The sequence below is a fragment of the Artemia franciscana genome, chromosome 13, assembly GCF_032884065.1.
Source record: "Artemia franciscana chromosome 13, ASM3288406v1, whole genome shotgun sequence".
NCBI lineage: Eukaryota > Metazoa > Arthropoda > Branchiopoda > Anostraca > Artemiidae > Artemia > Artemia franciscana.
The window spans coordinates 38415566-38442469 of record NC_088875.1 but is presented as its reverse complement, the minus strand read 5'-3'; the positions used below and the strand labels follow the sequence as shown (position 1 = coordinate 38442469).

The following is a 26904-nucleotide window of genomic DNA, read 5'->3' as shown; positions in this document are numbered from 1 at the left end:
CAGCTTTAGATTAAACTGAGATAACCATAACTCATAGTTCATAATTTCTGAACAACAAAGGTGACTGTGTTTCAGATGAAAAACTTCCATGTTCCGTTTCATATTGGATCTTTGGAAATGAATTTGACAAATCCAGGAGGTTTGATTTTTAAAGTGAAGCAACGATGGAATAGAATGTTTGAACTGAAGCATTTCGTCCTATCCCCCCTCCGAACCCTTGCAAATCAAAGACTAACTGTGCAGCCTGAAAATGGAAAGGCCGATAAAAATTAGAGTCGTGTATATTTTTCTTAAAATAAAAATAAAACAAAAAACATAGTTCATACTGATGAAAACAAGAAACAAGAAAAAAACATTGTATTCCAAGATTAAGAAAATTATTTGACTGCAATTGAATTCGGTTATAACGACATGTCTTTCTAGGATTGAACCAAGGTAACAAGCCCCTAAATTGTTATAGATAATATAAAATAAAATATATTTATAAATTTTATAATTTTAAAAGTATTAATTACTTTAATATTAACTCAAGTACTTGACACTAACTGAAAAATGAAAATTCGAGACATTACGATTTGTTATTTTTGAAAAGGAGTAAAATTAGCCACGTTCTTAACAGCTTCCTACCCCTTACATGCTTCCTACCCCTGGTAATGGAATTTTTAAGCAAACAGAAACTATTTATATATATGAGGTGGGTTGCCCCACCCTCAATGCCTCGCTCTTTCCGCTAAAGTTTGACTTTTTGCTCCAATTATTTAAGAAGGACTCCCGAAACACATGTGTCGTTTAATTAGAATAATAAGATTTTTCAAAAATTTCAATAAAAACTCAGCCTAAAGAGTGAGGCATTGAGGATGAGGAAACCCCTCATATATGTAGATAATTTCTGTTCGTTTTGAGTATTAATGTTGTTCCTTATTTTCAGTTGAAAAAAACCTTTTTTAATTAATTTCTGATCGTTTTTTAAGGATTGCTGGGAAATTTGGCCCCATTCCATGGAAAGTTATCATCCTCCACGGAACTTTCTCCATGAAGAGATTCTCGAAAGAAAACTCCCCTCCTCACCAGACTCCCCTCCCCACACACAGAAAAAATGTCTGTATACTCCCCAATAACCAGGTACTTTAAAAGGCTGAGGAGAGCAGAAAAAGCAGAGTTAGGTCCCTACTAAATATACCAACTTAAAATAAAATAACCTACTTAACCTGTGAAGGTTTCTCCACGGTAAACTTGGCCTAATTTGTGTGGACTGGATTTTGACCTAAAATAATTTAGAAATGCAAAATACTGCTTAATTATCACTTGTAGAGAAATTTTAGCTTTAATTTTTTTGGGTTGTATGTTAATTCTACCACACATTCAATTTCTTTAAAATGTTCTACTTTTTTTAATGAGGTCATCAGATGCTACGCTATAACTGAGGTTATTAGTTTGTGTCCCTATTTTCCTATGTTAAATCACCCTAACCCGATGCTATTCCTAGCCCTATGCTAAACCACCAAAGATCCAGTTTTCACAAGTTTTTTTTAGTATAGATTAGTATAGCAGAATCGAGCAGCTTAAATACATTTGGAGCAGCTTAAATATATCTAGTTTACTCTTTTTAGTGCGGGAGGGGGAGGGGGGTCAATTGTGTTTGGTTTTCATTTTTTTTAATGTTGTTTCTAGTTTTCTTATCTCTTCTTGCATTATTCTTGATGTTCCATTCTTCTGGTTTGGTATTGCTTTTGTTTTCATTAATTTGTTGTATTAATAAAAATGAATCAATAAATCTTAAAATGAGTACAGCTTAAATTTAATTAAATCAGGCTAAATGAACACAAATTTTTACTATTGTAGCATAAATGAAACCCAAAACGAACATAAACTAAATAAACAATCATAGCCAATAATACATACGACATATACTAATATAAGTGAATATTACTCCTACCACTAACAACTCACCGCAGCACAAAGCTGCCTGACGCCAACACAACTACGGACGCTCCTCCTCCGTCCCAATCTATTAAAAGCCTCCCTCTTCACACCCTACCAGGAATTCCCACTTCCTTTAAACCTTTTGTTATGACATTTTCCCACCCCAGACGAGGACGACCTGCTTTCCGTTTAGCCCTACACGGTTCGATGAAAAGGACAATCTTCAGCGATCTCTCATCCTTGATTCGCAGAACTTGCCCTAGCCATCTAAACCTTTCTTTCTTTATAGCCCTAGAAAGTGGGATTGAACCACATTTTTCATACAGCCTACTCTTTGAAACACCGTCAGTCAGCCGGGTACCCAGAACAATTCGTAGGCTATTTCTCTGGAAAACGTCTAGTAAATCTTCATCCGACTTTTGGAGTGCCCATGCTACAGAGCCATATTTGACCACTGTCATCACTGTACCTTCCAATATTCTAATCTTGGTTTACAGACTTATCTTCCTGTTCTTCCAAACTTTCTTTTAGCTGTGCAAAAACACCCTGAGCCTTGGCTATTCTACTTTTAATATTTTCACTGTTCCCACCGTCTTTACTAATAATACAACCAAGGTAAGTGAAGCTTTCCACCTGATTAATCTATTTTTACCCAACGTCACCTTTTAATCTTCATTTATTCCTAGGCATAATGACTTAATCTTCTTAACATTAATTTTCGAACCTATTCTAGCACCCTTAACTTGCAAAACCTGTAAAAATTCATTAATTTTGTTCACACTTTCATCTAGGATGCTTAAATCATCAGCATAATCTAAGTCCAGGAGAATTTTTCCTCCCCATTTGGTTCCATGGTCTCCCATCGCCTTTCCTGTGCTCCTTAGATTTCGGATCCCGCTGCTAATCTCCGTAGCCTAGCGGCCGCTACAGAGAATGAACTTGCGGCTACAAAGTAAAATCTAGCTGAAGAAATCACGAAAAAAATTGATGAAAAGCTTAAGGAGTTGACATCCCAAACTACAGCTAATATCCATGCTAATTTTCCAGTTGAAACGATGGTTTCAGAAATTTATGATGCAGTACACATTGAGTTTCAGCCCAAATTTGAATTAATCGCTTTATTACAAACATTTCTTACGCACTTATCACAACATTGAAAAGAATTACAGTAAAATCAAATTTTGAGCTGATGGGCTTTTCAGCAGATGATATTATTATACACTAAATGTTTAGTTTAACCTTATTTCTTCTCAAGACTGTTCATGACAAATTTAGTTTCACCGCATGCAAGAATTTAGCTATTGCCTCCTTTCCTAACTTTAAAAACCTAAGGCCTTCTGTGTCATTAGCGTTTCGCTGAAAGCAAATTACGTTACAAAAATTCTCTTTTCCGGTTACTACAGCATTGAAAAGAAAATACATATATTACACTATTCAGATTTTACAAAAAGAATTTTACTTTTTAAACTTTTTTTTTATTCAATCAGAATTAAACCTTCAACCTCCTTATAGTATATTAAGCGTTAAATACATTATAATGCTTTCAATACCTTGGAACAGTTAAATGTTTCTTCTTTTACTTTAAAATATTACATTCATATGCCTACTGGTACAGAAATTCTAGCCCACTACGCCACTGCGCATATGGGCGGCTATGACAGACAACAAGCTGAATGTAATCGATGAAATCAGGTTCCAATCAGGGTTTTAACCTGTTGGCAAAATAGGTTCTGACTGTAACTTGGATTAGAAGAATAAATAGTCTGACCTGGGACGCTAGTAAGACTGATCCTTTTAAATTTCGTCTCTCCCGGCCAACCATTCTAGCGTATAGTACTTGAAGACCAAGGGCTTGGTACATGTCGAACCCCCTTCTCCATTTGCTCTCCACTTGAAATTCTTCTGGGCTTTCCTGACTGAAAAATGACATTCACTAAATCCAAAATGAATATAAAGACAAAAAAATAATATTGAAACAAAACCAGACAAATATTTTCATAAAAATACTATGGATAATATCACATTGTTTAATAGTATATAATAGTTTCCTAAACAGCATCACAACAAAATAAATAATATTGTAACAAATCAAACGTCTTTAGTTGTAAAAGTAAGTGTCTTGGTTAAGTTTTGTGTCCTATTTTTTTCTGATAAAGATTTTATTAAATATTACGAAATAAAGATAATTTCTATTTTCATTTGATTTCTTTAAATCGAATTGATCATTGGTATAACAAATAACAATATTACAAATAAACACAAAAGATATATTGTTGTAAATAATATCAAGTTACTATAGTAATAATATAAAAAAAATTATTTAAAGTAAAATAATAACTGATTTTAAATTCTAATAAGCAGCCTACAATGTTCGGAGAATTCCCACTATATGTAAGATATAGGCTGCTGCAACTGATGCAAAGACACAAAAACTATTTCTGGGTAGAATAGATTATTTAACTGGGTGGGGGGGGGGAATAAATATAAAATGGAATACTATGTTATAAATGTAGAAAATATAGTAGAAATAATAAAATCCTTGATATTTTCATAGGACGAAATCAGGCTGTCCCCTTGTCATTCTTGTCTGTGTGGATGAAAATAGAAAGTAATGGAATTGCAGCAAAAGATAAAGTAAAATAATTTTAGTAGTACATTTCTTGTAAAAATAGAGATAATCACAGTAACTGTCTAATTTTTGTCAAAAAATACTATATACTTTTGTAAATAGAAATAATTATAGCAGTATAGTTGATAAAATCAAAAATTGCTGCAACATATGTGAATCATAATACTAGTTGAAATCCGTATTAATATAGTTGAATATTGCTGCTGTTAGTTGTTACTGCTAAGAATTATATCACCAAATTTCAGCTGCGGCTAGTTAGGCAAGGTGCAAAAAAAAAAGCCAAGACGCTTATTATCTAGATCGTAAAAGATTTATTTCGTTTTGTTGTAGAGGGAAAAAAGCGAGGAAGAAATAATTGGATTGATTGGCGTAAATTATGACCATAGTTAAAATCTGTGTTTTTATTTCTTTTTTTGTACAAGACCAATAAATTATAGTAGTCACAAAGCTTTACTTCTCAAATTAAACCAAGGTATTTAACAAATGCGAGCAAATCCGGTATTCTCAGGTAATTTACGACCGGTAAAATTAATTACAATGCGACAAAAATATGCGATACATTATAAGTTATTTATGGTTGCAGACACAAATTATGCTAACAGGCTTTTTTTTATAAATAATTCGACAAAGGTTAGCTTTAAGTTTTTCAGTTTCAAGGTAACTTGACTCTTAAAGTACCAAGGAAGGTGAGAATCTAATCTGATTTTTGAATTGGTTAAGTGGGAATTACATAACCACACGTATTTTAGAAAGTGGTAAAAATCAAGAACGAAAAGTTTAATGGGAAAGTCCATGTGCAGTTATTCAGCAAAATCTAAAAAGAAAAAGGTTGTTGACAAACCAGTAAATTTAAAAGCTAAAAACAAAATAAACCAAGCAGCTGAAGATAAATTTAGCTTTCCTCCAAGGTGTAGTCGCTTTTGATAATCAACAGGCTGTTAATGCTTGAATTTTACGGACGATAAGCTTTACCAGTTTTATCCAATTTATTTTACTTATTAATTTTTGCAGTTCAACATGGCAACACTGAATAAAATTTGGCTCTACTAATAATTTTGGAAAAGCGAGACGAAAAATCTTTGAGAACCACAGTTTTCAAATATAAATAGACTTAAGAAGGGTTTCCCTGGCAATTTTTTTTTATTTTAATGTCCATGGTACTTTAAATTGAAATACTTTGGAGAATATGTACATAATAGGTATTATGGTCTTTCCTGTCATCCTTTTGGCCTAGAATCATTATTAAATAGATTTTTCAATTGCTCTTGGAAACAGTGCTTTCAGTTTCTCCAAATATTGGTCCTCCGAAAATCTTCCCGAAAATGAACATTTTTGAATACAAGAATATTAATACGAAACACAAATCGTTAATATCAGAAGAGATCTTGGATAATCTAGTTTTCTTTGTGGGGAAGTTTTGAGAAATCCTGAAAAATTTGGAACAATAGGATAGTTGCATCGACACCATGTAGTTTACCCTAGATTGTGAGGTTAAAATTGGCAAAATTAAATTATGTGTATAAGAAGGACACATTATAAGAGAAGAATGCACTAAGAGGGAGTGTAGAAGCTATAGATGTTATTGCTCGATTTCATTAGGAAGCAAATTTTTTGCATGATGATGCTTATTGGACTAGTAAATGATGTAGATAAAATTTTAAGAGACGAACAGTGAGGCGGAGAGAATGTCTTGATTGAAATCTGTACCTTTAGGCTGGTAATAAAGAAATATCTGAATCATCAAACCCTTGAGTGAGTTTTATTCGTAAATTATGATCATGCCTTTGATTCAACCTATAGAAAGTCTCGGTTATTTTACCCATTGTTATTTTAGTTACTTAGTATTTATTTATAGATTTAATATGTTAAATGCCGAAAATTGTTCCACGTTCTGAACTCAATTCTGACCGAATGGATTTTCAGCGGTTGAACTCCAACGACTACCATGGCTCTTGTATGGAAGGATTGCGTTAAACATTTATATTTTATTCTCTGCCCTAGATTTTTCACTAAATCTGTCACCAAAGTCAGTCGCTCTAACTCGCTTGCGTTTTCTTTTTCTATTTTTTGAGGCTTCCACTTGATTTTTCTGTGTCCAAAGCCTTACGTTTTAATCATCTAATATTTGTAGAAAACTCAAAAGTAGCTTGCATTCAGAATCTGTCATGTGAAATAAACCATGAAGGTATTAAGACCAATAAGTTTATGTGGGTCAGTCTATAAGAAAAAAAAAGAAGTAAAATGGGAGCTCACAGTATGTATCATTTTCAGTGGCGCGAAAATTATTCTTTAGCCTTTTGAGAGTTTCAGAAGGGTGGCGACTCATCTGTTAGTCGTGGCAACTTTTTTTCGATTGAGGTTTGGCTTGATTATTCAAAATGAATTTTTATTTGTTTTAGGTTTCATTTATTTATTCATACTAATTTATCTCGTATTAATTTATAAATTCGCACAGAATTGAAAGGCTATATAATGCAACATGAACCTACCATCTGAATTAGATAACGGAGACATATAGACCCATGAGTTTTTTCAGGTCATGTTATGGTTAGAAAAAAAGTTTCACTTGGGCAAAAATATTCTAGCCTTTTGAGAGCTTGAGAATACGGCATCTCATTTGATATTCGTTTAAATTTCTTGCCGTCTTAAGTTTATCTTTTCTACAAAAATAGATTTTTGTTTGCTTTTCATGTGTTAATTCACATTAATTTTGTTTAATTTGAATATTCAAGTCCCCTTCCAGTTTATAATATCGCTATTTCTTTCATCTTTAAAAACTTGTTGGTTTTTTTTTTTTCATTTAGTTCTCTCGAACATGATTTCCTTATGAAAAATGCCTCGTGCAATGGCTATTTTACATTTACTTCTCCACGGACCTTTTCTTCCCCACTAATAATGCAACCTTGGTATGCGAACCTACACTTGTCTAGCTTCCTCGGTACCTATCATCACCTCTTTCCCCATATCTGAACTAACTTATTCATAATAGCGTTGGGTTTGAAACCAGTGGCCCTTGGTAGAAGGTTAAATAAGGCTTCATCTATTTTTCAGCTTTACCGTACCTCAACATAATACTTCATTTAATAATACTCCACCGTATCAGTCTACAATGATTAAATTTATAAGCTCAATATATGTTCACCTTTCACAGATAAATTGCGGTCCAATCTTTCAATAATTTCCAAAATTACTTACACTTCAATGATCATTGGGAATTGCAACCGCCCGTGCAAATATTCACTCCACTTCAACGGAAGGAACAATTGAATATATCCCAAAGAGCCATCTGCTAGATCGAAAGTATACCTCTTTTCCCTCCACTCCAATCCATTCACCAGCTCCCTCCTTATATCACTTTCTTTATTTAAATCTTTTACAACTTTCATATCTTCTATACTGTAAACAGAAGTGTAAGGAACAGTTGGTCCAAGGCACTCAATGATTATATATCTATAAGATCTGCTCATAGAACCTCGGTAGTATGAGCAAGTCTGTGCTAGGTTTATACTTGTGTTTTGACATGTAAGGCAAATAAGGTAGGAGTGTTCAAGGTCATTTGCGTCAGATATCTTGTATATCTGCTGTTCGTAAGGATACATATCTGGTGAGCCTGTTAAGTACCTGAAACAAAAATAAATGTAAAGTGCAAATCAATGTGTAGATTATGTTAATATACAAGCCCCTCTAATACGTAGAGCAAAGGAATGGACTTTATTCTGTGAAAAAAAAAGTTTATTTAATATCTTTCGTAAAATAAATTTCATTTATCTTATTCGTTGAAACATTTTCGCATGCTGATACAAACAAATTATTCTTTATTGTCAACAATCAGATTAAATTGTAAACTTTTCAAAATATTCCGGACAAACACTCATCTTTGGAAACATTTATTGTAACTATTCCAAGTATTTGTAACATCATTCACATGAATTTTTTTTTCCAAAATTAAGACCCTACACGAATTCTTCCACGCTGAAAGTGGTAGCAGGGCAATTTTCACAGAAAAAAGCAGTGCTTCTTTCAAAAAGAAAATTACAGACAAATAAATACATATACATATATAAGATTGTTATTCGTTCAATAAGATAAAATGTACATCTAAAGGTTTATACTCCCTGCAGAACACAAAATTTTGCTACAGCTTCATATAAAAGGCAGCACAATAGCGCTGGTGCCCGAGGAAAGAGCTATATGGGCACACAAACTTTAAAAAGGGCTCATTTGACTGAAATTACAATGGCTAGTTCTCTTTTTAACAGTCGGAAGTGATTGGAGGGCCACTAACCCCCTCCCACGCCCACCATTTCCCCAAATACATCCAATCAAAATTTTGAAATAGCCATTTTGTTCAACGTAGTTGAAACGTCCGGAAATCGTGTCTTTGAGGTTGACATCCCTCAGGACGAGGGTTGTAAATTATGTTCTGGGGACATATAAGGTATATATAGAAAGGGTGATCGTATAAACTTCGGAGGGGGCTCATTGGATTAGTAATCAGAAGTTTCAGTACCCTTTTTAAGATTCACGGTGATCGGAGGGTGGATACCTCCTCCCCCTCATACTTCATATTTTCCCGGAGTGCATCTAATACAAATTTTTGATGGCCAATTGTCGTCGTGGAAACTTCAAAAAGAGCTCATTCGATTGGTAGTTGAAAGGGATAGTGCCCCTTTTAGTTGAAAGTGATTTGAGGGCAACTAAACCCCCTCTACGCCCATCATTACCCCCAAACATATCCAATCAAAATTTTGAAATAGCTATTGTGTTCGAAATAATTGAAAGGTGCATGAATTATGTCTTTGAGGATTACAAACCCCCAGACCCCTCAGGGCAAGGGTTTTAAGTTTTGCCCCGGGGATATTTAAGGTATACATAGAAACGGCGATCGTATAAACTTCGGAGGGCGCTCATTGGATAGGTAATCAGAAGTTCTAGTGTCCTTTTTAAGGTTCAGAGTGATCAGAGGGTGGATACCCCTCCCAACACCTCGTGTTTTGCCTAAATACATCTGATAGAAATTTTGGGATGGCCAATTTTATCGTGGAAATTTAGAAAAGAGCTCATTCGATTGGAAATTGAAAGTGCTGGTTTCTTTATCAGTAGTCGAAAGTGATTGGAGGGCAGCTAACCTTTGCTCCCACGCCCACCATTTTCCAGTTATATCAAATCAAAATTTTGAGACAACGTAATTGCAAGGTTCAGAAATTATGGATTTGAGGATGACCCCCGCCCACAGTCCTCAGGGCAAGAGTTATATGTTATGTCCTGGGGGAATATAAGGTATATATAGGAAGGGTGATCGTATAAACTTTGGAGGGGGCTCATTGAATTGGTGATTAGAAGTTCTAATGCTCTTTTTAAGATTGTAAGTCATTAGAGGGTGGATATCCCCCCTCCATAACTTCAAAAAGAGCTCACTCTATTGGAAATTGAAAGGGCTACTGCCCTTCTTAGTAGTCAAAAGTGCTTGGAGGGCAACTAACCCCCCTCCCGTGCCATCATTTGCCGAAAACATACAATTTTTGAAATAGCCATCATATTTGATACCGCGTGACTTTTAAAATATTTTCTGTTTTTCTCTAACCACTACTGCCACAAAAGATTAGGCTACTACAATTAACTCTGCTGCTAATACAACTTCTACTGTTATCGAATATAAAAATATTAAGGTGAAAAATTGGGATGCATAGTAACTAAAAGGAATTAAATCGAAACACACTATTCCGCACAGATTTTCAAGTGGCCGCATCAGAAATGCTTGAAGAACGGTTGAGGGTATTAAGCTGAAACTTTCAGCGTGTGTTGAAGAGGATGTTGAAGAAACCAAAGATGCTATGCGCATACTGCCACTAATGCTGCTACCCCTACTGTGTAATCAAAGGCTATAAAGGTGAATCTTTTAATGAATCTTTAGGCGGATGTTCAACAAAATCAAAACAGACTATGAACATGTGGACTTTCAAAAGGGTGACACAACAATATCTGAAGAACAATTATATTATTAAGTTAGACCTTTAAGGGTAAGTATTGGGGGATTTTGGACTAGCCAGAAGGCACTATGTGTATTCTTTTAATACTACCATTACAGTTAATGTATCTAGTAACGCTAAGTGATGATTTCAATTAGACGAAAAAACTGTTTACATTCAGGTTTTCAAAAGGGCATATAAGCAATATCATAGTCTGCACCACTCTAAAATAGCTAGAAATGTTATTGAAAATTTTAAAAGAGCTACTTTGATTCAAAATTAAAAGTTCTGGTGTCTTTAAGAGTAAAAAGTTTTTCTTTTAACAGTAAAAAGAGGTTGGAGGGCAAGCAGTTCTTCTTTCAAGCCCATTCATTTTCCCAATGCATCCAGTCAAAGTTTTAAGACAGCCATCTTGTTCAGCATAGTACAATGGTCCAGCTACTATATCCTTTGGGATATTAGCTATACCAACTGAATGCTTTAAAACTGAATGTTTCTTTAAAATAAATCAAAAGGCCTTGTGTTTATGGTTGCCAAGAAGACACCTCAGCAATATATCGAGACCGACTAGGGGAATTAAGTTGGAACTTCTTGGGGACACTACTATTACTACTTCTGCCCTTACAACTTAAGTAAATAAGAAGTGTGTAAGTGCATCCAGGTTGTCAAAGAGCATACATAGAATCTTTTGGGAATTATATTAAGTTTTGTTTTTCAGGTCAACTTCAGGGATTATAAAATTAAATTAAGAGATACTGTTCGGGTCTAGGGAAGACAAGGAAACCTTAGAAGATTTGTTTCTGGAAAAGAAAATAATTTTTTTCTGCACTTAGTTTAATTTATGGCTTATTCCTCGTTGCCCCACTTTCAGCCGAAACACGACGTAGGATACAATTATCCTAAGCTAATAAATTACTTCATTTTAATTATTTCCAGAATTTTCTAGGGACTGATTTTCCGGGGGAAAACTCGGGAAATAGAAATAAACAGCTATGTCTGTTGAATTACTATCAGACTAATCTGTTGGATAATTCTTAAGACAAGCTTAGTTGCAATCATACTGTACATGTAATTTTTCATACTAAGTGGTTAAGTGGCATAAATTAATTTACTTTCAATAAGTTTTGTGGTAAAGAAATAAAATTTTGCCCCAAAGAAGCAAAAGTTTGTATGGAGTGAAAACTCTGAGATGATCGATCAATTTAAAGTTATTAAAAAACAGCATATTGAACTCCCCAGCTGTCAGAGGTAGTAACGCCGAGTGGTGGTAACGTGCGAATATATGGTGAGCTAACGGAAATATTTGAAATAGCATATGGCCTCTGCCAAGGAAGTCTAGCATAGCCAATTATATTATAGATTGAATTATGAAAAACTTATTGAAAGAAGATGATATCGTCTTCTTTTCAGCTCAAGAAGAAATTACTGTCTTCAAATATGCAGACGATGGTAATCTACTTGTAGACTTCACACAGAAAGGGCAAAATATGATAGAAAGAATAGTAAAAACGGCTAATGAGACAGGACTCACGATTAGTATCCCAAAAATAGAGTAAGTTCCAACCAAAGAGAACACTTCTGTATTCACCAGCGGATAACTTATTGAGAGGGTGGAAGAGTTCAAATACTTAAAGTCATCGATAGATGCTAAGGATGGAGCCACTAGTGAGGCGCAATTAGTAAAGCTTGGCTCGCCTTTGGCCAGCTCGCGAACCACTTTGGACTAGAAGGGAAATCAATATCGTGGCAAAGCTGAGGATCTACTCAGCATGCGCGCGTTCAATGTGGTTAAATGAATATGAGACCTGGTCCATCAAGTTGGAAGAAGACTGTCAGCTTGATACTTTAGACTGAAAGTGTGGGCTATTCGCAACTTCCAGCTGGCGCAAAAAATCAGCAACCAAGAGCTAATAAAAGTATCCGGACAAAAGCATGACATTTTCACCATAATCAAGAAAAGACGTTTCAAGTGGCTAGGTCTCGTAATGAGGTGCCCAGAAGAGACCCTGACAAGCCAGGTACTACTAGCAACCCCCCGTTCCTCATGGAAGAAAAAACCCGGTGGCCAGATGAAATCTTGGCATAACATCGTCAGAGAAGATGTCAAACCGTTTGAAGGATTCCGAAGGCATAGTTACAAGTAGAAAAAGGTGCGGCTGGAATTTCTTCGACCACTCATAGAAGACAAATCTCAATGGAAGCATTTGGTCTAGCAGCATCGTGATGCCGACTTGGGCTAAATAGACTGTGTCTTGTCTTAAGCAAGTAAGTAAGTATATTAAATAGGCATGTTATTAAATAAGAAACAAGATTCTTGAAATATAAGTAAAGATTGACTTAATGTCGATCTTTAGTTAAAGTGAACATAATTTTTCCGTATATGAGGAAGACTGCCTCCTTTGATATCTTTTCTAAACACATGGGCAGCTCAAATAAATGGGTCGTTTGATTGAAAAAAAAAGCATTTTTGAAGCGTTTTGTTTATTTTAAATTTTAATGTCACTTTTTACTTTCAATTAGAGTAATTTTTGATTTTTTAATAACTATTCAAGAACGGCTGTCTATGTTATGACCACCCCATGCTTTTATTTAGAAATTGAAAAGACTGATGATTTTAGTCATAAATTTTTTATGTTTTCCGATACGGAAAGTACAGGAAGATCGTGCTGCTGACGTTAAGTATTTAATTTGGTCTTCCATAATCAAAAACTATAACTTGTTGTTATCCAATCTTAAAAGTACTTGGGGAGGGGAAAAATTCATTAAGTTTTTCAATCGTGTACAACAGTGGTAATATCACCTATTATTCTCTCTATCAGTCTAATCAATTTCCAAATGTCAAGAATAAAATAAATTTGTATGTTTTCTTCAGGGTTACAAAATTTAGCAGCATTTAATTTCTGGCGACAGCGAACATAAAACTGGCACATTTGCATTGTTCAATGAAACTGCTTTGTTCAATTTGTAATCCATTGTCTAGGGTGACCAGCATAAGATGAATAGACATAGGCCTAATCAAACAATTCATCTTTTTTTTTTGGCTAACAAACGTTCAAAATGAACGGTGGTTATCCGTCTTTTTGCTGGCGAGGCAATAGATCTAAAGATGGTTTTAGTTAATTAGGGGGGCGTTGACGACTATTGTCAAGATGAAAGTCGGATATAGTACACACAAATTGGATTTGGAAGGAATTTATGAATTAACTTTGGAGGCAACTGCTGAATAAGGAACATTTTAAGCATAACTAATAGTCACGATAAAGTTTCTTTAAAGGAATGATGAAAGCAATTTAGTCACCTTTTAGATGACTAAATACCAGTAAATCACAGATATAGCCAAAGGCCAATATAGAGAAAAATCTTGGGAGGGATGTGACAAAGGCGTCAATAATTGACCAAATTGACAAGTTTATTTTTTAAAAAGATAAAAATGAAAACAGCAGAATGAGGGGGGTCAGAAAAAAACTTGGGAGCCTGGGGTTCCCCTGGATCCACCCCTGGTGATAACTCACCTAGATTTGATAAGCGGGAAAACAAAGAGAGAGAAATCTCAAATGAAGGAGAAAACGACGGGTCTAAGGCAAGTAAATGGAAAAGCAAGGAATAACTAACCACGGATATTTCTTCTGAATAGAACTAGGCGTTTCCGGTGTTTAGGTGGCGTTTAGTTAAAACTTAGTGCCTTGTATATTAAGCGCTGAAGACGCCTTGTTTTATGCAGGTCAAATATTGGTCGTTTAGTTATTGTTTTCCTTTCCATTTACTGGCCTTAGACCTGTTGTTTTACTCTTCATTATTAGATTCTTCTCTTTTTTTTTGTCATGGTTGGCCAGTTCGGCTTTAGATCCTTATTTGATAAGGAAAAAGGGAGGGGGGGGCTAATTAGGATATATATAGTTAGCAAGTACAGGCTATGGAGGGTAATAAAGATGTTGGTACTTATCTCTTATAGCCACCACACTCAAGTTCTTGGTCCGACAGAACTGGTTTTTTCCTGTATTTCAGTATGTACTCTGTGATAATCAGCCTAGCTTGAGAGAGTGTCTCTATCGTACTGTGAATGTCTACAAAGTAATGAATGTCGACGTTCACCGGTGAATGTCCGGAATACCTTTTTTTTTTCTTGGATTTAGTCAGCGTTGCCAGTCAACTTTTTCAATTTAATGCAAGGTTTGATGATAACAGATTAGGTTAGAATAGAGTAGGTTAGGTGAGGTCAGGTTATGTTAGGTTTGCTTAGGTTAGTTTTTAGCTCATTTCTGATATTTAGAACCAAATTTAACCTAACCTACCCTAATGTATCCTAACCTAAACTAACATAATCAAACTTAACTTTAACTTTTGCCATCTTAGCTTGCACAAGTCTGAAAACGCTGACTTGCAAATCTATTTGAAGCGAAGGAGAGAAAAGGGAATTTCGAACATTCACCGGTGAATGTCGACATTAACCAGATTTCGGATATTCACGGTAACATATACACTACAATGTAGGTATATTTTAATTAAATATTTCAGTTGGTATTTTGGTTAGGTTAAGTTAGAAACCATTTGATTTAATGCGTTCTGGGAGGCCTGATTTCTATAATTCTCTGTTGCGGTTTCCATTATTTTGCTACTAAAGTATTTTATTTTCATCCTACTTAGGTATATTCCATTTTAGCGATCACGCCATAGAGATGAAGTTAGGCTAGTCACAATGAAATATACCAAAATGCGATGAAAATACAATACTTTAGTAACAAAACTATGGAACCTGCAGCAGAGAATTTTGGAGAGCGGGCCACCCCGAAAGCATTGTATTAAATACCTATCCCCCTCTATATGTTAAATATTTAATCAATATATACCTGCATAGATACCGTTTATCTCCCTCAAGCTAAGCTTATTATCTTCTTAGCTGATTTCTTAGATGATTCTTAAGCTGATTTTCTGTGTTCGAGTGGACACAGAAAATCAGCTTCATTAAACATCGAGAACAAAGTGTTTTGTTCGAAAGATTGAGAACAGAGAACAAAGATAAACCAGTTTTCTCTGTCCGAGTGGAGACAGAAAACTAGTTTCATTAAAGATCAAGAACAAAGTGTGGTCGTTATAACACGACGAAGGAGTGTTAGAAGGAAATGAAATATGTTCTCGAGCCACTTCTAGCATTTTAATATTTTCTGTTGAAAGTCAACCGCAATTAAATTATAAAAAGTAGTATATATTTCTATTCCTTGAATGTTGTAACCGAAAATTTATGCACAATTTAAAGTGAAGTCTGGACACCACGTCCAAAAATTTATACCTTTGGCTCATCATTCGAATATAATGAACACAATTGTACATTAATTGTTCATGTAGGGCAATGAGCAATATAAAATCGTTTTCTCTGTCCCACATTGTGGTACACCAGCATACGGATACACGCACGATAAACTGTAACCGAGCTTTATTTTTTACGATTTCAAATCGTAAAAAATCAAGTTTACGATTTCAAGTTACGATTTACGATTTCACGATTTCGATTTACGATTTACGATTTACGATTATTTACTATACATTACGATTCAATTACAATTACATACAATTACGATTTTTACGATTATTATTATTTACGATTTTACGATTTCGATTTACGATTACGATTTACGATTTACGATTTCAAGTTTACGATTCAAGTAACGATTTCAAGTTTCTATCATATAATATTCTATCATATTCTATCCTATTTTTTTCTAACATATAAGTTGTTGATACGTTTCTCTTATAGCCACCACACTCAAGATCTTATATCGAGAACATGAGACAATAACCGGTTTTCATGGTCTTTACACCAGACAATATTAGCTTCGGCTCGGTGGGAAACTACATTGTAGCTATGTTTTAATTAAATATTTAGTTGGTATTTTGGTTAGGTTAGTTTAGTTTACGTATTTAATATAACGCTGTTTCCAACAATTCTTTGTTGTAGTTTCCATAATTTTGTTGATAAAGTATTATATTTTCATCATTTTTTGCTTTATTTCATTAGCATTAACCAAACTTCACTTCTCGACAGAACTTGAGTGTGGTGGCTAAAGAAACAAGCACCAAGGTTTTTTTTTGTATTTTAATAATTTGTCGCTGAAGACGAAACTTAAGACCCATCCACAGTGATGTTTCATTAACACACAGAATTATCTAGTGCCAATTTCAACCAGATTTTCATAGAGTTTTCAGATCAGTTGAGAAATTAAATGAAAAATTCCGAATGGCTCAAATTAATGCTAGCTAAATCTCAGTTTTAGTAAAATTTCATTGCGAATAGGCCTCAAGGGTATCGGCCTGAAATATCTGCCATTTTATTTTTCATATTGGCGTCATCCCATCGATTTCTTCGGACTGTTGTACGAGGGACTGTCCACTTTGAAAAACGGCGGGCATCTGGTGGTGTTTTCCAAGGTAGTGCAAACTCTGCCATCCATGGTTGAAAGATGTGGAATATGGAGGAACTGTGTCACGTGTGGTGGAGCAAGTGATCCTCCGTAATGTGCCCCAGTTGGTGGAGAGTATGTGAGCCCTTATATTTTTTCTTATCATGTCTGACTTATTTGTCTAAAACATTAACCTTATTGTGTTATGAAATTGAATAAAATAAAAAAAAAGGAATATTTTGTTTATTATCACTGTTGTTTTTGTGGCATTACAATTTTTAATTACAAATTTTAAATTAATTTTTAGGAACCATGATTTAGAGCTAATATCTAAAAAATAAATAATTGTTGACCGATGTCGCTTTTCAACGATTTACCAATGGACAAAAAATTTCTTAGACGAAACCTCATCTTCTATAACGATTTCTCACCAACCGTAATTGCCGGTCACTTGGGTAAATTATGTCGATCAAGAGAATATCGTGAAAAAATATTGACATTAAATATTACCCCTTTAATCCATCATCTGTAATAGGAAAAATAACCGAGGTTTCAGCCGAGAGAACAAACCTAAAATATAAATATAAAATTAAATATGCTTTTATCGCTAATTGCAGTAAAAAATGTTTTCCCTTTTCCTGAAAAATTGAAAATTTCTATGAACAAAAATGAAAGCTTGGGGAGGTCAATACATAAAAAAAAATTCGTCTATGAATAGTTACAAAATGTGTTAGTACTATCCTACGCTTTCATTTTTAGGCTAGCGAAAAAATCTCCTTTTTTGTGTTTAGTAAATTAGGAGACAAAATTTTCCCCCATATTTTGACTTTACTGTTATTGGTCCTTCGTAAACCTTTTAGAACAGAAAACTAGACATTTTAATATTTTTCAAACAATAGTCTCTAACAACAAATATTCCTTATAAAATTATGTGTAGATACCACGCCTACCTCTCATTCACACCTTCAATAGGCATAGCTAATCGTTTTATGGGGAATACCATATCTGTAAACGGTGTTTTGACTCTCTAACAGTTTGACCTCTGAAGAGCGGACCGTCTAAAAAGACTTATTTTTTAGATGTTGTAAAAGACGTTTAAAAAACGTCTGAAGGGACGTAGTAAAAAAAAAATATCTTGACGCTTACACACTGTGCTGTTCCTCATCCCATCCAATTACATCAGCAACAGATATCCCTTCGTGTTTCAACGGTTTTGCTCGATGCAGGGGGTTCCTTACATGCAAAATTTGATTTGAAACGGTTCCCTTTTGATCAGAGACCTCATTAACAAACAATATCTCTTGGTTGCTTTTAGAAGATGGAACAAATTTTGGTGTTGATAGCCACTGCTTTTCAATACGAGTTCTTGCAATATATACCTACAATAGATCTTAGGTTTAAAATCTTAAAGTTGGATATGGTAAATAGTAAATAACAGTTATGTTGCTACACTTATGTGTCAGTAGCATCTAAATAAACTGCAATATAATATATAAACTAAATAAACTAAATATATAAAAATATATAATATATAAACTAAATAAGCTAAATATGTAAACTAAATAAACCAAATACTGCAATTCAGTGGCCATTTTTAATTAAATAAAACGCTATTAAACTGTAAACTCTTTGGAAAAACACAAATAGTTATTATTCATGATGTTTTAACAAATGTTAAGGGGATTCGATACCATAATAAATCAGCCTATCTCGCCCATTATAAACTTTTATAATTTTTTAGTTTGTGTGGTCAAACGACTTCGCATTGATTGAGTGGTCTTGTCATAACTTGTGGAGTGATCCGATAAGCGATCCGAATAAACGGCGGAAAACTAAAAGTCAACATTTACTTTCCCTGAAATCTTAGAAAAACCATGCAACTCCTCTCGTTCCGTGCCGAAGATAGAGATGTTTAGTTTTAGCGAAACTTGTATTATTAGGAAGTGTAAATTTAGTTTTTTCGACTAAACGGAGGAGAATTTTCTTTTTAAAAATCAGGAAATGCTTATCTCGAAAAATTTTCTAGTATACCTGCTAGGAAAATGCCGCAAGTAACCTCAGAAGAATTGTCATTTGATTAATAAGACAGCTCTTTGAATTTTCAGTGCTGTAACCCGCTTTGATTAAAAACTTTGCCGACACAATTCCATTGTCTTTTCAGTCAAATTTCATAATTCTCAATAAGTTTCAATGATAAGCAGTCCCCTGGCAGAATTGGCTAATGGACACTTTGCCTTTGAGATAGTCAGCCGACGTTGCTCACAAAATTATGTTTAAAGGTATTGAATCCTATTAAATGCTAAAGAAATACGTGAGAGCATCAAGACTAGCACATTATATTGTTTGTAAGACAATATATTACCGATTTAATGAGAATCGCCACTTTGAAGGTTTGAAAAAGTATATTGCTACTTTCAATGAGAGTGGTGTTTTAGTGAATCAAATTACCACTAAGTTTTAAAATCTGAGGATAAACGCGCATTAGTTTAACTTCGTCATTATAGCGAATAAAAAAAAACTAATAAAGCTTATTATTTAGGTAGCAAGGCTTGAAGCCCCAAGCTTGTGGAGGGAGGTAACAAAGATCCAGGATGTGATGGTCGTCGTTCATAACCGTTAAGTACATATTCTGATTTACTTATAAAACAGTGCTTAAAACATTTCATAATAATATAATTTTAGCTAATTCAGTTGAATTTTTCAGTTCAATTCATTTAATTACAAAATAATATAACACATAACATTAATCTAAGTGGCTGCCAAAAGAAAAACATAAAATCACTTAATACTGGACAACCACATATATCAAACAAACACAACTTAGAAAAAATAGGGAAATCTTTCGAAGACAGTAGAATTCAATTCCATGAAGTTAGGCCCTATGTCCAAGGGCCCTCTTCAGCATAACACCAGAAAAAACGAAACAAAAAATGACACAAATATAACAGCACTTAACAAACGAACAAAACAGACAAAAAAAGACATAAATAATAATAAATAAACAATCAAACTATGATTAGAGCCAAAATTTGGCTCAAAAGTTAGAACAGTGTCACATACACCAAAAAGTTAACCACATATGCTAAGCTTGTTGTATTGAAAAAATTAAAAATTCTTCCTTAAAAAAGTTTTATTTTAGTAGAAAATTCAGAAATGTATCCCAAGAGTTTATAAGGTTTTACAGTCTGCAAAAAGTGCCGAAATAAAAACAAGTGTCACTTTGGCATTTTGTCAATAATCTTAAAATAATAAAATAATAAAATAAAATAAATCTTAAAATAATAATCTTGTCAAGTTCACTAATAATTCTGATTAGGAATGAAAGATAGTTGTAATCAAGGTCATTGTTGAGTATAGTGGCAATCTTCCTGTCTGAGATAATAAAACTATCCGCTACCAGCTGAATCTAGGCGTGAAATCTTTTCCAGCGCGAATAAAAAAATTAAAATTGCAAGTTTCAAGGTCATTCGCGATGGTCCCCACTGTACTCGTCACTTCTGGCATCAGTTACGAAAGATTTGGCGATCATTGTGGAAATTTTTCCGAAACGTGATTTAATAGTAAAAAAAACGCGAAATTTTCAATTTTCGGGGTCAAGCACCCCCTGGCCGAGTATATAACGCCCATTTTCGTGATCAGCGCTATCGATTACCCCATATTCCGTTGTCAAACCTTCTGCTGCTCACTGATCACCTACCCGACACATTTTCGTTGAGTGGCTCCCTGACTATTAGTAGAAAATTCAGAAATGTATCCCAAGAGTTTATAAGGTTTTACAGTCTGCAAAAAGTGCCGAAATAAAAACAAGCGTCACTTTGGCATCAATGATTCTAGGAGTTCATGCCAGCAATGAAACTACGAGAACGATAGTGTGCGGTTAAATTATACTCTAGATTGTCAAGCCAAGCTTTGGCTTCATGTCAACCTGTGAGGCACTCGTCCGGCCGTCAAAACTTTCGAAAAATATCGAGTCAGAAAGTTAGAAACTTTTGTTTTAAATAGCTCTTGCTAGCAAACTAAAAATAAGGAGGAACACCTGCTATTAGTAACCAAAACTATAAGAGATAGAATTTTTCTAACAATATATACTTAAAAATGAGCTTTTCATGGTGATTCTAAATATATACGAACCTGAGAAAATTTCTCTAATTTTTGAAAAGCGGAAAAATACACCCCAAGGATTCAACATGTCAGAGAACATATTTACAGATTTTTATTTCTCTACCTAAAAATCACGAAATTTGCATTTTTTCTTATTTTATTTAGAAGATAACAAAAATGATTCTAACTTAGAATTACTCTCTATCTTACAAGAGAATCTCTCTTCGAACTTGGAAGAGTGATTAAGATTGAGCGTTTATTTGTTTATTAATATTTTTGTCCTTTAGGGGTGATCACTTAGAACCAGTTATCCTATATTCTCAGGAGAAGACTTTTTCAAAGTGAAATTGAAAATTCTAGTGCCCTTTTTAATTAGCATTTAAATACTTAAATAGCATTTTATCGTTCCACAGCAAATTGGTGTTTGGCTCCTTTTTGCGGTACAAAATAACATCGAGTGGGGGCTAAAGAGGGGGGGGATCACTCCTCGCGTATGGAAAAATTACTGTTCTTCTTAAGTTGCAATCTTGCTCTTTACTTTCATTTGAAGAAAATTGTTTCAATTATTTTACCCACAAGTTAGAACTTATGTATAAAATGTTATCTAACTTTTCCACTTGGGCCTCAAGACTGTAGATGATATTCGGCCATAAAGCCGAACTGCTATAATAATAATTGTGAAGTAGGTAAAAGATCTAGCGACAAAAGGCAAAATTAAAAGATTCAATTTATCATAAACGATTAAATTGTATCTGACATGTCAATGTAGAGATTTCAAGAACTATACAATAATTCGAATACCATTTCATGCTTTTTTTACATAATGTCACTGAAAAGACAATGAGGCATTTAATGTAAGTCAAAATATTTTAGATACATATAAATTACACTTCTTTTAGTGCAGTTAAATACTTCAGAATGTTCTTTATTGAAAAATATTATTCAAATACAAAAGTAATTGTAGAAACATTAAAAGAGGCAACATGCTGATCTCTCCGTAATTAATATATGTTATAGCATCAAATATTCTTCTAATTTTTAATTGTCCAGTTGCAACAAGATTTTATATCAATAATAAGATCGACCTCATTCAGCATACGTTTCATAAGAAATATGTTAGGTAGTTTGGGGATTTCCTTCATATGGATCGATTTCTTATTAAGCAGTTCTATAGCGATTCAAAAGACGCTAAGTTCCACCTTGTGCGCTTGACAGGAGTGTAGATAAACGGACTTTTTTTTACTGTGGGGTGGGTTGGATCTCCCAGCAAGTTCTTGACCAGTCATTGTCACAGGGAAATTTTTCTGAGTCTTCAAGGTACGACGAAGGCATTTTTGATAACAAAAACCTAGTTTTCTAACTATTTTTGCAAGTGAAGAAAGAGAGATTCAACGGATTTTGGGTGAAATAGAGAGTTCTATAATCTGTTGTAGCACAGTGGATTGATGCTCTGCTTGGCAATACGGAGCACCCAGGTTCGATCGCCGCTGCAGCAAGGCTGGGCGACAAGCTTGCTACTTGTCCCTGTAAAAAACAACCAGCAACTGAAACGTTGAATCGACGCCCTATGCGCCAGCAATGGCTCAGGAGGATTATTTATTCTTTATCCTTTTTAGAAAGGATAAAGGATTATCCTTAAACTTTATCCTTTATCCTTTTTAGAAAGTTTTATTGATCACCATATTTACAAAAAATTCATGACATATTTTCTTTTTTGCTTTCTAGTTTATCACTTTCACCCAAGGCAAAATTTTCAAGTTGAGCCACAACTTGGTTGATTTTCAAATTCTTGAGTGGAAAATGGTCAGCTTAGAAATCCATGGTCTATATAATATTTTCGATCTCAAAAGGGTTTCCATAATCTACTATATTTGATATAACCACTCGATAATAGACTATTGCCAAATTCGGACAGCACTTTTCCATTTAGAGAGCGGAATACTCCTATATCTAAGAAATAGCGATAGATCACCCAGTAGTTGAGTGGGTTGCGGTAGAAACCATGCCATTATCCCGACACAAAACAGTATGGCTATTTTGTATCAAAGTTTCAATATCATATTTTACTTGACTAAAAGACAAAAATAAAAGTTTTTATCACAAAATTCATAAATATATTTTTTTGAGTCTTCCTTTATATATTCTACCAGATTTAAGTGTTTATGTTATTTTGCTTTGCCTTTCAGACTTTTTGTACGATTTATATTACTGTACAGTTTAAAAATTTCTCCGACATGGCTGATTTGGATCACATAACTTACAATGTTTAATAAGGTGTGTATTATTTATTACTTTAAAAAATTTCTTGTATGTGATTTATAGTTACCTATTGTTTTATCCTACCCTTCAACCCTTGTAATTTTGCCATTTCGTTTCTTTTTATTCCTGCGCATACCTATACTCCAACTTTTAAACATCTAGATTTTACTTTCTCAATATTCAGGTTGTTAAAGCCCCTTCCCTCTCCCCATAACCGTAAAAGTTCAAAGCCTATTGCGTCATTTGTGTTTTATTGAAGACTATATTTGGAAAGAACAGTCCCTGAAAAAAAAAAACTAGTAAAGCAAAATGAGTAGTTACTATATAAAGGTTTTTATTGCTGAAAGTTCTGCAAGTTAAGATTGTATTTCGAAATAATTTTTATTTTTATTTTTCAGTGCTGTGAGCATAAAAGAAAATATTTGTAATGAGATTCCTTTCCAGTAAGGTGCAAGTGACGCAAGGCTTTAGACTTTTAGAGTTAGGAAAGAGGGAGGGGTCAGTTGCTAAATAGTAATTTTTGTTCGTTTCAGATATAACCTGAATATTCAAATTAATTTTTAGATTTTTTAAGGTTTGTTTATTCATTTATATTAGCACCTGTTACCGGTACATTTGCTATGGTTTATTAGTTAATTTCTATTCTTTGTAGGTCTCATATATTCTTTAATAGTAATATCTGGCCGTGCCAAGTTTAAATTGTTAGAGGAATTTGTTTCTAATGGTCGTTAGTTTAATACGACTTTTTCAAAAACTTTATATTATTAAAATTAATTTCTGTTTGTTTTTTGTTGCCAGAGGTTCAGGTTTTTTAATATTCCCAATTTAAACATCTGAGTCTTTTTTCGACATCAGAGTTTCATAAAAGCTTCAAAACGTTAAAATTTCATTTTAAAAAACGTTTTTAACGTTTTAAAATTAAAAACGTTTTTTCAACAACGAAGTCTCAAAATTCAGCATTCCCCTCAACATTCGCCGAAACAAGTCACAAGTAGATGTAGTAGCAGTTACAAGCAGTCGCAGTCATAGTTACAATTTTTCGCAGCTGGAAGTAGTCAAAGTTGCAGTCCTAACCAGTCTAATTTGAAGCCATAACAGTGGTAGTAGGTATAGCGGCCCTGAAAATTTCATGTTAATACCCTTACCCGTCCCTAAGATATTGCAGATACGCCTTTTATAACTTGGATACAAAAAGTTTCTTACGATTTAGCTCAACCAACCCCTCAGCATTTCCCAATATTTTGCCGCCATATCATTAGCCTTTTCGGACATACTGAGGATCACATGTTACCCACTTTTCCAATGATACATTGCATAATTTGCATTCCTTGCCCGGACGGTGTGGGGGCTTGGCATCCCCAGAGGCTAGCTATTAGACGTTGTGACAATTTTTAATAAAATGGCTTTTTAAGAATTCCATGCCTTTTTAGGGCATAGGGGTTATCAGCCCTACTCTTGCTAATTTTTGCTCGTTTTGAGCTTGATTCGGCTATTTATTGTAATGTCTGTCCGTTTTGAGTTTCATTTATTTATTGATAGGGATTTGTGGTAGTTTTACGCTTGGAAGATTGTTTGACCATTTCTGTTCATTCTTGGCTTAATAAAGCTCATTAGAAAGGGCACTAGCCCTCTCAATTTCCAATCAAATTAGCACTTTTTGAAATTTCTACGACAAAGCTTTCTATAAAAACCTTATATGTCCCTAGGGCATAACTCACAGCCTTAGCCCTGAGGGCTTACGGGGTTTGTCATCCTCAAAGACATAATTTCGGGACCTTTCGACTACGTTGAGCAAATGAGTCACCTCAAAATTTTGGTTGGGAATGTTTGGGGAAATGAAGGGCGTGGGAGGATAGTTAGCTGCCTCCTGATCACTTTTGACTATTAAAAAGGGGACTAGTTCTCTCAATTTCCCATTCCAATAAGCCCTTTTTTGAATTTTCTACAACAGTGCTTTCTAGAAAAAAAAGCCTTATATGCCTCCGAGGCATAACTTAAAACCCTCGCCCTGAGGGCTTTAGGCGGGTTTCTATCCTCAAAAACATAATTTCCGGACCTTTCACCTACATTGAACAAAATGGCTATGTCAAAATTTTGATTGAATGTTCTTGGGAAAATGTTAATTGAATGTTCTTGGGGAACTTGGCCAAGTAGACCTGAAGTCGCAGGTTCAGGGTCAGCCAGAGTAAGATTCATAGCGGCAAAAGTCTTACTTCTACGATATATATCGGGCATCGACTCTAACTCAGCGACAACTTTATCTACTCCTTTTGATTTGTTTTTGAGGTCTGTTGAGATTTAGCCTTTTTGGACGTGATATTTGACTCAGCGACTATATATTCACTATACTGACCGTAGCAAAAAACAAGGTATTTGGAATCTCCGTCACCCTCAGTTGTAACTTTCATTATTCTTGATGGCCTGAGAGGATATCCTGCAAAGTGGACTAAAACCAAGTCGAACTGCCTAAACTTTGGCATTTTAAGGTGGCAAAAAATAAACCGCAAAAAGTATGAAGTGAAGAAAAAAAAATTCACTTGCAAGAGAAGTAAAGGAAACGTTGGAGGCTGTACCTTGTCCCCGCAAAAGGCAAGCCCGGCGGGTACCACGGCTCTTGCAATTAACTCTATCACCCCTCTTCTGCTTATTTTTCTTCTCCCAACTTTGTCGTAGCGTAATTGCTTATATTCTCCCAAAGGTCACTCCTTCAAAACATATAGCTGTAAAGTCTGAAAACAGACTTTTAATTTAATGCCGAATCCTTATTAAAAGTTTTTTAAATTGTCACTTAATTTAAGGCCAGAGTACACTCTTTTAATTTTTTTCTTTATTTTTTTCACTCTTTTTCTTTTTTTGAATTCCCAAAATTCCATCTAAAGCTTACTTTGGTATTTGAACAATAACTAAGACAGATTCGTCTTAATTTTTCAAGAATGGAGAATTAAGTCATATTTTGTCTTTTTATCCGTTAAGGGGCAACTTAGGACACGGTTCTTTTTTTTCATCTGGGGCTCCAGAGGCATTTTATGCAAAATCAGCTCTGAAATTTTAACTAACATTAAGACATCAAAAGCTACCCACTTAACCATTTATTTCAAGAACAATGAGTTCATACCATCCTTTTGATATGTCAAAAGCATAGTTTATCTATTCATACATACAAAACTAATACCAGCAAAAAAGAAGCATGGGAGTATTAAATTTCTAATGAATAGGAAATATTGTTTTTGCAGTGATTAAGATAATCCATATAAGAACATAGTTCTGAATTCAATTGTCTTTTTCCCCAATTTTCCGGACACTGACTGATCTGGATTTTGTTAACAGTTAAGGGGAAAAACGTCCAAGTATGCGATTGGTAAACTTGGTAATAATAAAATATGTCCTTTGTCTATTGCTGTGATTTTTTGTATTAAATATGTGTGTTAAAAATGGCAGCACTGATTAATTTATTAAGAAAAACACAAATACAGAAAAAAGGAGAAAATTTGTTTTTCAAAGTGTAATTTGAATAATCAATAATCAACAACCAGGGCAATTTGTGATTATTTCTTTCAAAAGTTGTTCAATTTGACAATTTGCAATTTACTTAAAATAATTTGTCAGGGACAGATTGCCAATAGATACC

General features: G+C 34.2%; 1 protein-coding gene across 1 annotated transcript in view; it reads right to left on the bottom strand.

The window, feature by feature from the left end:
• The window catches only part of LOC136034903 (prolyl endopeptidase FAP-like), a 129054-nt gene that overhangs the window by 23386 nt on the left and 78764 nt on the right, over window positions 1-26904 (bottom strand). Inside the window, exons 9-11 of the mRNA XM_065716400.1 lie at window positions 18063-18295; window positions 7748-8173; window positions 3692-3839 (exon numbers count right to left, since the gene is read on the bottom strand). Coding sequence (XP_065572472.1) covers window positions 3692-3839; window positions 7748-8173; window positions 18063-18295 — 807 coding nt within the window. The remainder of the gene's footprint in view (window positions 1-3691; window positions 3840-7747; window positions 8174-18062; window positions 18296-26904) is intronic.